Here is a 16871-nt window from a genome sequence, read left to right as displayed (position 1 = left end):
TGAAAAATGTAAATGTTGAACCATTAAAGTTACACATTTTTCAAACAGTTAAAAGGGAGGCTCTTGGATGCATGCGCACAGCTCAAACAGATTTAAATGGGAGGCTCACGTGCATGCATCCATATCCAGAATTTGGCTTTATCTATCTGTCCAAAAAGAACTGGGTCCTAGTTGTTGGGTTCTGTTTCTTCATTGTTATATAAGTGTAACACAGTACTATGAAGATGAGGCAAGGGTAGGTCATACTGTGAAATTAAGAGTCAACTTTTGAAGTTGTGGTAGATCCCAGAAAGTAATTAACTGGATTTCACTAACTTATGTAATGGCACATTTTAAACACATGCAGTGGATTGATGCACAATAATTACTTGAGGGATGCTACAGGGTAGCTGGCCCCTGAGGGTGGTCAGGTCCTCAGCCTACCTATGACAGGCTGTGCTAAAGAGAATGAGACAACCAACACCCATCTGTGGATAATTGATTAACTACTGCCCAGCTATTCAGGCAATTAGTTAAGGAACACCTGGGCTTTATAAACACTTATGTGGGCTCAGACAGGGGAGATCACAGGGAAGAAATGCTGGGAAAAGAACTCCTCAGGGGGAGCTGGCTAGGAAGCTACTCCCAGTGGGTAACAAAGACTGATGGGGGGAAGAACATTACACAGAAAGAGGAAGTGCCAAGGGGAGGACTTCTTGGGAGGGCTTCTCAGGAGGAGCTGCTGAGAGATCTCATCAGGAAAGGAGGCCAAGGAAGAGTGCTCCTAACTGGGGAGGCTCCAGAACGAAGGACTGTGAATGCTAACCCTCAGCAAAACCTGGTCCGAATGGAAGGACTTCACAGGTAGCAGCAGGAGCCCCAGACCAAAGGAATTATATTCTGTTCCCAGGAAGGGTCATTGTGGGTTTGACCTTTGCAGGTACCTTGGCCCAAGTCAAGAGAGACTTCCCCAACTGAAGGCAAGAAGCCCTTACTTCAGGGGTACGGTTCTGGATCAATAGGGCTTCATGGGTAAGGGACGTGGACATCAGGGGGATTGATGGACTAAGGTTAACTCAGCTCCTTCCCCCTCTAACTAGGATGCTAGGGTCAAGACCTAGTTGTGTAATGTTCTGCCTTTCGGTTAAGTTAATTACAGTGCTGATGGGGCACTGCTTAATATACACATGCAGAAACTGAGTGCAGAGTGTAGCGCTGCACTAGGCCACAAGGGACACTCCAGGGGTGAGGGCCTCATTATAAGGAGCTTCATTAAACCCTTCCATTTTAAAATAATTGCAATAGCTCATGTATTTTATACTACTCTATTTTTTTGTATTGTGCTTGCCACCTATACAGACTCATATAGCCCCCTCCCCAGAGGTGTGGCTTAAGCTTCCTCTCTGGTGCTTATTATTTGGAGTGGCTTCTCCCCTCTCCTCAAATGGGTTGGGTCCCGGGTTCTCTTTTTGTGATGGCTGGTGTCTCCACCCAGGGTGACTCCTCACTGTGCCCAGGACACAAAGGGTGTTATCCTTGGGAAAATGAATAATGCTATCGCTGCTAGCCAGGCATATGAAACCCAGTTCACAGTGAACAATGGAGCACATCAACACAAACTATGGCCAAGGAATGGCACACTCCAAACCAACAATATAACAATGGGGGACATTACTAGGGGCAGGAAAATAGGATCTGGAGAAGGAGAGGGTTAGGTTAACTAATAAATACTAACCATGAATAAACCAAGTTCCCCACCTCCCAATACTCGTAACTTTCATAATCCGTCCCTGCCTCCCTACCACCTTCCCAGCCAAATGATATGGTAATGAGTGTGGAGAGGCGTGCTGCAGCACTGTGAATGTTGGCCAGCTTAAACCAAAAGGATACCTTTACTGTGTCTTCATCCCTGGGTGGACAACGTGCTTTCCTAGCAACCTGGTCTGGGGTTCTGTGGAGGTCTAGGCTGACTCTCCAGAGCCAGCTCCAGGTCAGATCACTGCCATTCTAGCTGCTGGTCTCTGCAGGGTTGGAACTGTCTGTTCCATGGACTAGGTCTCACTGCAGCTCAAAGACTCCTTTTGAGTGGAAGGGGAGTTAATCAGAGACTCCCTGAGCTGTTCTGCTTCTCTCTCTTGACTCCTAAACTCAATGCTCAAAAATTAAACTTGTCTCTTTGCATCTGCGTCAGGGTGTCCCTTTATGATGGAGGGGCTGAGCAGACCTGGCTTATCTTTGGTCAAATCGTCCTCTTCAGAAGTCTCCTATGGGCCTCAGCAGGGGTTTCTAGTCTATTCTGTCCCTATACCTGATTCCAGCCATGCTGGGAAATGGTGCCAAAAGGGATTTGGTAGCCATTTTTGTTGTAGTCCATAGAATAGGGTTTGCTAGAGGCTCAGGTCAAATGTGGGTTACACTGCTGAGTTACCTCTCGCTATCATTCAAGTTAGGCAGGTGGTAACTAATATAAACTGGTATTCTGAAACCAATAGCAGTGCATCTCTGCCACTTTCCACCTATATGTCTGTAGGTTGCTTCAGAGCAGGCAGAATGAGCTAGCCCTGCAGTGGTCGTTAGTTCTAGATGCCTGATCCATGGCCTGAAATTGGTTTTTCATTCTTCTCTTAAGTTCCTTCTCCAAGTTCTGTCATCACTCCATTTGTACTAATGACAACACTCTCCCTAGTCTCGGTCCTGAGAGGAAAAAAGAAAAGATTTGGCCCAAGCTATCAAAATCTATTATACTGAAACTCTGCCTTTAGAAAATCTGAATCTCTTTTTAATGCATACTAGGCCCAGAAACTGGGCCAGTTGGTGTCCTGTTTTTTTATTTCTTTCTTCTTGGCTTTCAGTACTTGTAAAATAGATCATCTGGCACTCTTATACTATAGAGAGAAGGTAGGTGAGGTAATATCTTTCTTTGGACCAACTTCTGTTGATGGAAGGTGCAAGATTTTTGAATTTCATGGAGCTCTTCCTCGTGTCTGGAGAAGATAACTAGAATGTCACTTGTACCTGAGAAAGAGCTCTCTGAAGGTCGAAAGTGTGCCCCTTCCCCCAACAGAAATTGGTCCAACAAAAGGTATTATCTCACTTGCCTTGTTTCTCTCATATCCTGGGACCAACAAGGCTACGCACTGCAAACAACCCTTATATCCTTCATTTAAATTGAAATGCAAATGGTTTCCTCCTATGAATTAGTCCCTTGATCTAGTTTTCTTGTCATTATAGACCATCTCTTCAGCTCAAATCTAAAAATCAGAACAAGTGAAGGATGATCTGATAGTCTTATTTTGTACAATAGAACATGTTCTTGCTGTCTGTCAATCCCAAGAGAAAATACTGGCAGAATTAATTGAATGAGGCAAGGAAGTTTATTTTCATCAAATTGTCCTGATTTAAGCTGGACTTGGGTTTGTGGGTAACAGTTTTGCAATTGCGACATTAAACTAAAAAGGAAACTTTTATAATACCAGTACAGTCCACGGAATCTAAAGTACATTTGTCATGAATCTGTTCAGTGTATTTATTATATTGTTTCATCAAACTGACAATTCCCACATTGCTCATGTCTCTTTGGTGTTTGTTTGGACTTTGCTTTTAGTCTCCAGAAAATTATTTTAAAATACACACTATGTCTGAAGTGTGACAATGACCTAGAGGCAAAACCCAGAGAATTCTAATTAAAATGCACAAAACTGCTGAATACAGAGAAAAATATGCTGTGCTTTTGGGAGAAAAAATGATAAATGTTTGCACAGCTAAAAGTCAAAACCTCTTATAAAATGTTAGTTGGCGGTGTAGCATGCCATGTGGGTATGATTTTTCACAGTATTGAAAAAAAAATTGACAGCCTCTCTGTTCCAATATAGTCAAGATGTCGAACAAAAACCAAATGATCATGCATAGTGATTGATTAAAAGGTGTGGTGTAGAATATAGATAATATTCTTTTTAACTGCCCTCTATGATTATATTGCAGGTGTATTAAAAATGACTTGCATTTTGCCAAAGAAACAACTTTTTTCTTTCTTGTAGCTAGTGAAATGATACAGACTAAATGAAAAGACGGCATATTAAGCTGAGAAAAACCATTATCTATGGTACATTAAGGATTAATCGACCAGACATGCAGGATATTACACTGGACACAGCTGATGCCAGGTGTTATTTTGTTTGCAGAAAAATCTATATTTCATAAAGAACATAAATAACAGATGAGGCCAAAAGCTGTGACATGCTATGAAGAAGAATAAAATAGGTTTATTGTAGTCAAGAGAATTGATGTTAAAATTCACAACTGTTAGCATATTCTTCTTCATGGCTTTAAAGAAAATAAACAAAATGGAGCTATACCTGAACCATTTGTTGCAGAAGATTTTGCTTTAAGCATGTTAATTGTAGCCAGAAAAATACATCAGGTTTGTTGTTTACAATTAAAAACCAGCATTTTCAGAAGTATGGTTTGCTTTTTGCAGAAAGGAAACTGCATTGTGATCTTAAATTTGAATATTTGTGCCTCCAAATATGTGATTGTGGGCACAGACCATGAAGTTAGAAGCACAAGTGCCCTGATTTGCTCCTGTAATTCATTTACAGACACAACGATGCATTTGCAGTTTTCTTTAAAAAAGAAAAAAAGGGGGGGGGGGAGCTGGGTCTTAGACCTTGGGGAAATGTACCTCAAAATTTTTGCTTTCTATTGGAATGCAGAATTACTACTCTAAGATGCATACTAGTGATGATGTAGCCTCAAAAGTCTCTCTCTCTCTCTCTCTCTCTCTCTCTTTTTTTTAAAATGGTATCCAAAAGATTATCTACTCAGCGGAAGATGACCTAAACCTCTTCAGTCTGAAAGTCATGCTGGAAATTTCAGTATAACAAAATTTCTCATAGGATTTTTGCAAACTTTAGCATGGAACATTAAACTCTTATGTTTCCAAAATGTTTAGGACATCAAGTACATTCTGATAAACAGGGTCAGCTCATCAGGGGAAATAAGCAAATGATTCACTCTGCTGAGGGACAGACCCTAGGTTTGAGCGAGATCGCTGCAGATAAATTGTGTTGTGCCATACAATATTTCAGTAACTGCTTCTGCTCAGAAAAAAATAGACAAAAAGAGATGAGAGAACCCCCAAAATGGGGTTAACTAAACCTCTTTAGTCCTCAGAAAATATTCAAGTTCAAGTTTTGAATAAAGGTTTGGGTCAATTCTTATTGTTTAATTAATTAATTAATCATACCAAATTCAGGGTCATATCCACAGCTAGTGTAAAACAGCATAGCCTCAACTCTTTACATACACACACATACCCTCACACCACATTCCTCTCCAAAGCAAAATATCCAGTAAATGTTAACTTAGTGATTTCTTTAAAGTGTGTCCCCCTAGCTGTGGGTGCTCAGCTTTCAACCAGAATAGAAACCTTATGAATAAAAGGCATGTTTTAAATTAGATCGTGCTATAGACAAGAACACTCACACAACCTTGAATGCCCTAATGCTTTCCTTTCTCTCTCTCCCCCTAGTGCTCATTTTGATAAATTGTTAGTTAATTACTAAATTGTGTATAGGTTCTTGATATTCTTTTTCCAGGAAATGAACACTTAAGACCCAAATAATTGTCTGTACCTCCTGATGTAATGCCACACTTAGCAATACTTTATACTATGTCGTCCTACGGTCTTAAACATTATCTGTTGTGAAACACTTTAAAGTAAAAGATCAAAGGGAAAGGGGGGGACCCCAATCTGAGCCCAGTTACACCTTCCAGGTCTCTCTCTAGGCTTCAGCGTAGCATATCTAAGCATGTGATACGACTATAGAAATGGTAGGCTAGTCATTTTAATGAACATGCATCTGTTTTTATTTAAGGACATGACAGCACTGAATAAATGCAGTACAGTGATACCACGTCTCTCAGCACTTTCAGTTTATTTTTCATTTATAATCTGGTGGTGACGTTTCAATATTTTAACTTTTATACATATTCTATGCCTGATCTTATCTTACAGGAAATAAATGATGTGGATGTGCAGGAGCTAGTGAGAAGGTCAATTGGAAGGTTAACAATTATTCGACAGACATTTCCAGTCCCACAGAACAGCAGTCAACGCTGTTTCCGTGGCAACCACAGAATATCTTCATCACTGTGTGATCCGAAGGACCCTTTCTCCCAGAACATGGAGGTATCTTCATACTAATATTTTCTCGCCTGTGTGCTAGCTTTATAGACAGCTGCTGGGAAAACTTTGAGTTTAGTGTAATTTTTGACTCCTTATTTTTAATATTCTTCTGTGTGGCATATCCTAATGGTTCATGCATAAAACAATGAAATGGCTTAGCTCTTTGGGTGCCGTCTTGGTGACTAGAGCTACATATCTAGCCTAAGCCACAGCAAGGCAGGGAAATCAGAAAGAAACAACTCAGCATCCAGAAGAAGGGGTATTGAATTGCTGAGTTTTATATTGCTGAGATTAATTCCACCAAGAATTGCCTCTGCAGAGCCACACAATAAGAGTCTCGTACCATATTTCTTAAGCCACAGAACTGGTAATACTAGTAAAGCCATCCTGGAGAGCTTCTGCCTAAAGAGTCAGAACCAAGCATTTTAAAACTTCGGTGTCTCAAGCTAAATACCTAAATCCGTATTTATGTACCTAAGTGTCCTTATTGTCAGAGATTCTGAGTATGGATTTTACTGACTCCATGGAGATATCCTATTTATGCCAATACATTCCACCATCCACCCACTGCAAGCATATTCCATATATAGACTGTGAAAGCAAAGGGATAACAAGATAACAACATATATTTTTAAACCCACTTCTATGCTCCTGATCTGTCGTTGAAAATGTTTAAATTAAGATTGATCTTTTTTCAGTAAACAGACTTTTTTGACAAAACATTTGAATTTTCTCCAAAATTTTCTTTACTATTTTGGGTTTGTTTTTTTTTCATTTGCAGCTCTTACATTTTGTTTGTTTTCCCTCAACTCTGATTTTAAAAGGTCCCCATAAACAAATGGTGGGATTTTTTCAAAATGTAAAAATTTCAGGAATGAAAATCACTTATAAAATATTTAGGAATAAAAAAAGTATTTAGATTTTTTATTTCATTTTTAAAGTAATATTTTGTCAGTGAAAAATTATTTTCTCTCTTGATTTTGATTTATTTCTTTTTTATTCTGAAAATGTAGGATAAAATTGTTTTTGAGTGTTTGACCAGTTCTAATTATGATTTTGGTGGAATTGAACCCAATCAGAATGATTAAATTTATAGAGGTAAATGGTAAAGAGGATGTAATGCAACATGGGGGGAGGGATAGCTCAGTGGTTTGAATGTTGGCCTGCTAAACCCAGGGTTGTGAGTTCAATCCTTGAGGGGACCACTTCAGGATTAGGGTAAAAATCAGTATTTGGTGCTGCTAGTGAAGGCAGGGGGCTGGACTCAATGACCTTTCAGGGTCCCTTCCAGTTCTCACCTTCCATATATTAATTATTAATATGGGTTTACCAAACCAGACCAACCTGATTTCCTTCTTTGAGAAATTAACTGATTGTTTTAGATAACGGATGTATAGTAGGTCTAAAACATTTGGACTTAGTAAAGCACTTGACACTGTACAACATGAGAAATTATTAGTTAAATTAGGGAAGATGGGGACCAGTACAAGCATTGTAAGGTGGATAAGGAATTAGCTAAAGGAGAGAAGGCAGCAGGTTGTGCTGAAGGTGTATTACCGGACTAGGGAGAGGTTACTAGCAGTGTTTCTTAAGGATCAGCCTTAGGATCAGTATTACCAAATTTTTTTTATTAATAACCTTGGTGCAAAAAGAGGACTGTGCTAATAAAATCTGCTGATGATATGAAGTTGGGAGACACTGTCAATACAGAGGAGGATTAGAATATTATACAGGAAGGTCTGGATGACATTGATGACTGGACTGACAGAAATGGGATGAAATTCAATAGCAAAGTGCAAGGTAGTGCAGGTAGGGTCTAATAAAAAGAATTTCTGCTACACCTCAGGGTTGGAAGTGACAGAGGAGGAGAGAGACTTTGGTGTGTGGTTTGATCATAGGATGTCTATGAGCCACCAGTATGATGTGGCTGTGAGGGGGGAAAAAAACAAATACAATCCTATGATGTATCAGACAAGGCATTTCCAATAGAGATGGAGATGTATTAATTCCATCGTACAAGGCATTAGTAAGACCTCATTTGGAATAGTGTGTACATTTCTGGTCACCATGTTCAAGGAAAACTATTTTAGACTGGAACAGGTGCAGAGAAGAGCTATGAGGATGATCCTGGCAATGGAGGGCCTATCTTATGAGAGGAGATTGGAAGAACTTGGCTTGTTTAATCTCACTAAAAGAAGGCTGAGAGGGGATATGATTGATCTTGATAAATCAGGGAGCGATAAATACCAGGGAGGGTGAAGAGCTGTTTATGCTGAAGGACAATGTTGGCATGAGAACTAATGGATATCAGCTGGTCATGAACAAGTTCAGGCTGGAAATTAGAAGAAGGTTTCTAACCAAAGGGATGAGGTTCTGGAACAGCTTCCCAATAGGAGTTGTGGGGGCAAGCAAGTTAATTAGTTTTAATAGAACTGGACAAATTTGAGTACACTTGTATGATAGGGTTGCTTGTGATGGTAGGGGGCAAGGCTCAAGCTCTAGGGGGTCGCTTCTGGTTTCTCTTATGTTCCTAAAGCTCATGCTTCATGGTTGCAGCTGGCCACTAGAAGGGATCAGAAAGGGATTATTCCCACCCTGCCCACAATGTATTCTGGGATTTTTTTTCTTTCTTCTAAAGCATCAGGGGTGGCCACTTCTGGAGATGGGACACTGGGTGGGTTAGGCCAGGGCTCTGAGATGGCACCAAGCATCCTCTCCGTCAAGTGCTTGACTGGCTGGTTCTTGCTCACATGCTCAGGGTCTAACTGATGAGCAAATGTGAGGTTGGAAAAATCCCTTCCTTCCTTCCTGACCTTGCCAGGGAGAGGGAAAGGGGGAGAAGTTGCCTTCCTCTGCAGCATATGGATGTGGGTCATTTCCCAGGATTATCTGAGTATATCTCATTTAACCTTTTCCCTGCCATTGTTCCTATTCTTTGCCTGTGGCACGTAATAGTCTACTATCCTGTAGGTCTCATTCCTTTGAAGGGTTTAGCGTGCTGGTGCTGGGTGATGTCAGTGCCCTGTGATATACAGGTGAGACTAGATAATCTAGTGGTCCCTTCTTGCCTTAATCTTTGACTGTACTAATGGAGGGCCCAGTTTTGCAACGGACTTCAGGCTGGCGGATCCTTGTGCCCCTAAGGAGTTGCAGTGGTCTGGCCACACCGCATCACTCATACAATTGAGTTCACATATGTGTTTACAAGCTTAGGGCCTTTCTTTGCTAGTAAGCCTGCTTTGAGTCAGTTCTGTCAAAGTTATGGCTATTAAAAAGTGCAGGACCAGCTTTAAAAAAAGGTGTCTTGCTTGCAGTTTTCCCCCCTTTCCCACCCCTGCTAGTACATATATGGAATAAGAACATAAGAATGGCTATATGTCAGTGACCAGAGCAGCTAGGAGCAGCTGCTGGCCTGCTCTGTAACTAAGTGCATTACTAGGCAACCAAGGAGCCCACATACTCTGCCTTGGAAGTCACAGTGGCCTCAGCCCCTGTCTGGCTGCTGGTTTAGCAGTCCTGTTTATAAGCCTGGCCTCCGCAGCAGGTCAGTGGCTCTTCAACATGTACCACTCCCAGAGCTGTACTTGCCCTTGTTCCAGTCCCTGCTCCCCTCTGGCTTCAGACTTCTAGATTCGACCCCCAGCTCTGCCTCTGGCTTATGACTCTGGTTGACTCTCCGGTTCTGACATACAGCTTCTGTCTCTCTGGTACTGATCCCTGGCTCTGCCTCTGACTTATGACTCTGGTTTACACCCTCCTCCCAAGCTGTGACATTTGGCTTCTGTCCCTCTGGTACTGACCATAGGCTTGTTTCCTGCACTACGCCCACCCTAGTCCAAGCTCTAACTAGTAAGCCTCACTCTCTTTTACCACCAGGCCTGACCACCCATAGCCTGGTCATCAACACTGTTGTTCATACCAATTATACATCTGTGCTGTCTTCTGATAGTGGCCGATGCCAGATGCTTCAGAGGGAATGAACAGAACAGGGCAATTTATGAGTGATCCATCTCCTGATGTCCAGTCCCAGCTTCTGGCAGTCAGAGGTTTAGGGACACCCAGAGCGTAGGGTTGCATCCCTGACCGTCTTCGCTAATAGCCATTGATGGACCTATTCCCTATAAATATATCTAAATCTTCTCTGAAGTCAGTTATGCTTTTGGTCTTCACAACATCCCCTGCCAATGAGTTCCGAAGGAAGACTGTGCATTGCTTGAAATACTTTCTTACGTTTGTTTTAAATCTGCTGTCTGTTTATTTCACTGAATGACCCCTGGTTCTTGTGTTTATATGCAGGAGTAAACAGGGGTTCTAAAACAATTTGTATAGTGGGGGTGTTGAGAGCCATTGACCCAAAGTGTAAACCTTGTATATAATGGAAACCACTTCAAGCCAGGGGGTGTTGCAGCATCCCCCACACTCCTAGTTCAAGCACCTATGAGAGTAAATAACATTTCCTTATTCAGTTTATTCACACCATTCATGATTTTATAGGCTTCTATCATATCCCACCTTAGACATAGGGTGACCAGATGTCCCGATTTTATAGGGACAGTCCTGATATTTGGGACTTTTTCTTATATAGGCACCTCTTGGCCCCCCACCCCTGTCCTGATTTTTCACATTTGCTATCTGGTCACCCTACTTAGACATCTCTTTTCTAAACTGAACAGCCCCAGGTTTTTTTTATCTGCCCTTCTCTGGAAGCTGTTCCATATTCCTAATCATTTTTGTTGCCCTTTTCTGTACTTTTTTCAATCGTAACCCAATTCTAATATATCTTCTTGGGATGGGGCGACCAGAACTGCATGCAGTATTCAAAGTGTGGGCACATGATGGATTTATATAGTGGCCATTCGGATATTTTCTGTCTTATTATCTATCTCTTTCTTAATGGTTCCTAAGAGTGTTAGCTTTTTTGACTGCTGCTGCACATTGAACAGAGGTTTTCAGAAAACTATCCACGGTGACTCCGTATCTCTTTCTTGAGTGGTAATAACTAAGTTAGACCCCATCATAATGTATGTATAGTTAGGATTATATTTTCCAATGTGCATTACTTTGCATTTATCAGCATTTAATTTCATTTGCCATTTTGTTACCCAGTCACCCAGTTTTGTGAGATCCCTTTGTAACTCTTCCCAGTCTTCTTTGGACGTAACTATCTTCTGTAGTTTTGTATCGTGCAAATTTTGCAAACTCATTGTTTACCCTCTTTCCAGATCATTTATGGAATATGTTGAACAGCACTAGTCCCAGTACAGACCCCTGGGGGACACCACTATTTACCTTTCTCACTGTGAAAATGAACCATTTATTCCTACGCTTTGTTTCCTGTCTTTTAACCAGTTACCATGAGAGAAACTTCCCTCTTATCCCATGACTGCTTACTTTGCTTAAGATCCTTTGGTGAGGGACCTTGTCAAAAGCTTTCTGAAAGTCACCGTACACTATATCCTCTGGGTCACCCTTGTCCACGTGTTTGGTGACCCCCTCCAAGAATTCGAAGAGATTGGTGAGGCATGACTTCCCTTTACAAAAGCCGTTTTGACTCTTATTTTGTTCATTTCTTCATTTATGTGTCTGATAATTCTGTTCTTTACTGTAGTTTCAACCAACTTGCCTGGTACCGAAGTTAGACTTACTGGCCTGTTATTGCCAGGATCACCTTTGGAGCCTTTACAGATTAGCTTTACATTAGCTATGTGCCAGTTCTCTGGTATAGAAGCTGTTTTAAGTGATAGGTTACATACCATAGTTAGTAGTTCCGTAATTTCATATTTGAGTTCCTTCACAGCTCTTGGGTGTATCTGGTCCTGATGACATATTACTGTTTAATTTATCAATTACTTTCCAAAACTTCTGTACTGACACCTCACTCTGGGACAAGTTCCTCAGATTTGTCACCTAAAAGTGGCTCAGGTGTGGGATTCTCCCTCACATCCTCTGCAGTGAAGACTGATGCAAAGAATTCAGTTTTCTCCTCCGCAATGGCCTTGTCTTCCTTGAGTGTGACTTTCGCACCTCAATTGTCCAGTGGCTCCACTGATTGGCAGGCTTCTTGCTTCTGATGTACTTAACAAAATTGCTGTTAGTTTTCATGTCTTTTGCTAGTTGCTCTTCAAATTCTTTTTTGGCTGCCTGATTATACTAACTGCCTCTTTTCTGTTGTTTACATATCGTTTGAGCCTCTATTATGGTGTTTTAAAAAAAAGTTTCCATACAGCTTGCATATATTTGTGGAGAGGTAAGGCTCCCGTGGCAGTCCTGGAGGCTTGGGTTTGAGACCCATGGCTCCAGACACTACTTTTCTGAGGAACTGTGAGAATCACTGGTGGAAAGGAGTAAAATTGAAAGCAAAGCAGCCATTAAGCAATTTATTTGTTACAAGAAATACCTGTAGTCATAGCTCCCTCTGCTGTGATACTGTTAGAAGTTAAGCAGGGTTGGGTAGTACCAATATGTAGATGGAAGATCTCTGGAAACAACATGGGTTCAACAGGAAGAGATGTTAATAACCCAATCGCACGGATCCACTTCAGCAGGATGGTTTTAGGGGGTACTGTTGATGTCTTTTGGGTGAAATGTGAAACTGAAGTCATGATCACAGCCCATCTTTCAATAATAGAAGTGACAAAGATGGGTGAGGTAATGTATTTTATAAGACCAACTTCTGCTGGTGAGGGACAAGCTTTTAAGCTTATATAGAGAGCTTGTCTCTTTCACTAACAGAAGTTGGTCCATACTCACCTACCCTGTCTCTGTAACATCCTGGAACCAATGTGACTCCAACAACGTTGCAGACAAGAATAGGAATATTAACTAGAGTTGTAAGGAAAAAGGTAATTCCATTTTGTAGAGGATTTTGATATTTCAAAATTTTGTTTCTGATATGTTCCCAGGGTGAACGTGCATAATGTGTGTGTCTGTGTGTGTATACATATATATACACATTAAGACAATTTTGGATAAATTATGATAGTATTATATGGAGAATCAGACATATGAAGATGGCATACCATGTGACTTCCCATGTTGCACAGGCCAAAGACAACTACAGGGTTTGTCCACTGCCCTTCTGTACTCCCCTACAATAGTACAAAGTAATGTTTATAGTTAACACAAAATCCTTTATACATTTAAAACATTCTAACCTATTTCTATGCCATCAAAGTATGAGTAGTCAGAAATGTGCTCTGGGAATGGCAGGGATGGAATTATTTATTTTCTCTAAAGCACTCCCATATCAAATATTTTCAAATTACAAGGAGGGAGGAAAGATTATTGTAACTGCTAGCTAGCACTGCACATTCACCCTGGGATATAAAAAACAAAGCTGGGTTCTTTGTGCCCTTTACATCACCATCAACAATATATAAACATTCTGGAATCAGAACTTAGTTGACAGTTTTATTGGTGGTACATGAGGAGGCAAAATAAAATCAGCTTGGCTCATCTATAGCTGTATTTTCTCTGCTAGGCTCCTAGCAGTAATAAAAACATGTTTTCAATATGAAAAACATGCAGCTGTGACTTAAAGAAAAACATGGGGCAGATAAATTGAGTGGGAATATTTTGTTATATTTGGTTTATTTTCCTCATTAGAGCTAGTTTTAGTCAGGTGACAGCAGTGAGATCATATGGTAGGTAGATTGAGTTGCTATTGCATGAATCATATAGATTCCAAGATAAATTTTATTTTTCACTTATATTACATTTGTGACCTTGTTTTTTAGGGATAACAAAGGTTTGTAGGTTTAGAAGAAGACATGGAGGGTGAACGAGGCCAGGGTGTGTCAGAAAGGGGTCCCAGGTACAAGGGGCTATATGAATCAAAGCAGAGAGGCAAGAATGGAAAAAAGAAACAAACGTAGTGGTTAGACATTTTTGGATGCAGCATGGGGGAGATGCATGGAATGAAAAGAACCAAGAGCAAAGAGGTGCTTGTGCAGATGACATCTTGAATTGGACATACAAGTCCTGGAGAAGAGATTTAAGGTATGGCTGGACGTGATCAGATTTTCAATGCTTGATTTTCACAGCTTATTTCTTACCCATTTTCTTTTGCTTTTGTTAAAAAAGCTGTTTTTTTTTCTTCTGGAATATTGGGTCCACTTTTATTTAAATACTTTTTTTGAATTTGTACTGCATCCCAGATGCCTAGAGGGGGAAAAAAGGTAAAATATTGGTGAAAAGGAATATGAGAATTTAAGCCCGTGTGCAGAGCTATTAAAAATATTTCTTCAACAAATTTTGTGTTAACACAGAAAGAAAAGGATGACTGTGGTTGAAAATGGGAAATGAAGTACTAAATTATTTACATTTACAAGGGAGGGCATTAAAAACAAAATTGTCCCTATTCCACATACTGGATGAGTATAATGTTTGTGGTAATGGTTTCATGGTGGTTTTGCATGATTCAAAAATCAACATGTCATCAGAGTTAAACAAGGTTTATTCTGCACGTAACTAAGGTTGAAATGTGCGGGTCAAAGATAATTATGATAAAAGTAGCTGCAATAAATTATTATTTTTATTGCTCTTGCATAAGCACCTATGGGCCCAAACCAAAACTTGACAGACACATAGTAAGGGACAGTCCCTGCTTGGGAGAGCATGCATTCTGAAAGGGGTGAAAAAGAAAAAATGTTGGTAACCCCGGTTGACAAATGGGGAATTTAGGCACAGATGGATTAAGCAATTCACCCCAACATCACACAAGAAGTCTGTGGTAGAGCAGGCAGGACCGGCTCCAGGCACCAGCGCAGGAAGCAGGTGCTTGGGGCGGCCTATGGAAAGGGGCGGCACGTCCGGGTCTTCGGCGGCAATTCGGCGGCGTGTCCCTCAGTCCCTCTGATTGAAGGACCGGCTGCCAAATTGCCGCTGAAGAATGAAGTGGCGCTGTAGAGCAGCCACCAAAGTGCCGCCGATTGTGGCTTTAACTTTTTTTCTTTTTTTTTTCCCCTCTTCGCCGCTTGGGGCGGCAAAAAAGCTGGAGCCGGCTGAGAGTAGGGCATTTAACCCAGATCTCCTGAGTCCCAATTCCAGTGCAGTGTCTTAACCACAAGAACATGCTTAAAATATAACCATGGTTACATAATCTCTTGAGTTCAGTCTCTGCTCTGTGAAATGTGCATTGTATCAAACTGTCATTTCAATGGGATTGGAATCAGGCCTTTAAAGTGTTAGGTAATTGTGTGACATTAGATATTGTTGTGCCCCTCTAGTTCAGTTGAATAGTTTGCAGTTGTCCTCAGAATTATGCTATCTGAACAGAATAAGACTGATTGTATTAACTCTTTCTTCCTCCTGGAATTTTTTGAGGTTACCAGACATCTACATTTCACATTCTTGGCAGGCTGGAGATCACCTAATTATGTGCTGCTGCTTAATTCCAATGACCATCCACCTCTGCAAAAGACTGCTGAGTTAGAGGAGATTTGGAATAAGCAGAATATCAATAACTGAGATACACAGTGCATTAAACATCTTGTTATAGTTAAGTTGCAGAGCCATAAATATACAGAACAATCTTTAAATTGCCTCCCTGTCATGCATACCAGGACTATGATTAATGCAACACACTTCCAAGAGGTGGTAGGATTTTGCAGAAACAGAAATTAACTCTAGTGCATTTACTATTGTATTATCAGAGACCAATGATGCCATAAATGCTGAGTTAAAATATTGGTAAGGGACTAAAAAATTGCTAATGCCTGCTGAACCCTGTACACTTGTGTCCTATTAATACTTGATGTAAGCACAGCTAAATTGCTCCTAAATTAATAAGTGTATTCCCCTGTGTGAACTGTGACAAAAGATTTCCTAGTCCCATGATATTAAGTTACAGAAATTACATAAAAACAATGTCATCTTGTTGGGAAATGATGACTTGGGATGTGTAGCCTTTATGTACTAATTTGGTCTTATTGGTGACCTTATTGTCTTTCCTCCTTGGAGGTTCTTTTTTTTCAGCCCAGGCTTCCACTATATATTATTATAGCAGGAGATAATTTATTTCCCATTCTTCAATTTCCCCTAGCTGGAAGTTAATGTGGGGCCAACTTCTTTGAGGAAATAAGACTTTAGTTGAAAGACATTCAACCCTTGAAGTTCTGGGTAGTGCAATAGTAGGTGATCTAAGCAGGGCCGGCTCCTGGCACCAGCACAGCAAGCTGGTGCTTGGGGCGGCACATGGAAGGGGGCGGCACGTCTGGCTCTTTGGCGGCAATTTGGCGGCAGGTCCCTCACTCCCTCTCGGCGGGAAAGACCTGCCGCCGAAGAACCCTGGAGCTGGCTCTGGATCTGAGTTATCGAAAGAGCGCACTGTTAACTAGTCTGGGCCGGATGCTCAGCTGGTGTAAATTAGCACAGCCATGGAGTGACACTGATTTACATCACATGAAGATTTAGTCATCCAAGTCTCTAATCTTGTCATTCATGGGTGTGATGTCTAACCTCTGAGTTAAAAAGGAAACAAGCAAATTTATTCACGTTAGACCTCTGAATTGTAAAAGAGATATGTTCGGAGCCAGCAGAGTTGTAGTGATAAACCATGGAGTGATAGACCACTCTGTCAGTAAAGGGGCGGGGGGAGAAATGTGGGAGGGTCAGAAGTTCTCTGAGTGGGTAGCTATTAATGTAGCTTTTGCAGTGGTAATGAAGAATCATGGAAGGTTTAAGGAAAAAGGCAGACTAGAACTTG

General features: G+C 40.9%; 1 protein-coding gene across 4 annotated transcripts in view; it reads left to right on the top strand.

Moving 5' to 3' along the window:
- GRID2 (glutamate ionotropic receptor delta type subunit 2) overlaps positions 1-16871 on the top strand; it is a 1049702-nt gene that overhangs the window by 702657 nt on the left and 330174 nt on the right. For all 4 annotated transcript variants that reach the window (XM_065596092.1, XM_008179090.4, XM_065596093.1 and 1 more), the window contains one exon: positions 5996-6169. In XM_065596092.1, the coding sequence (XP_065452164.1) occupies positions 5996-6169 (174 nt within the window). The remainder of the gene's footprint in view (positions 1-5995; positions 6170-16871) is intronic.

The sequence above is a fragment of the Chrysemys picta genome, chromosome 5 (assembly GCF_011386835.1).
Source record: "Chrysemys picta bellii isolate R12L10 chromosome 5, ASM1138683v2, whole genome shotgun sequence".
Taxonomy (NCBI): Eukaryota; Metazoa; Chordata; order Testudines; family Emydidae; genus Chrysemys; species Chrysemys picta.
The sequence above is the reverse complement of the archived record's forward strand: the minus strand, read 5'-3'. Positions and strand labels throughout refer to the sequence as shown.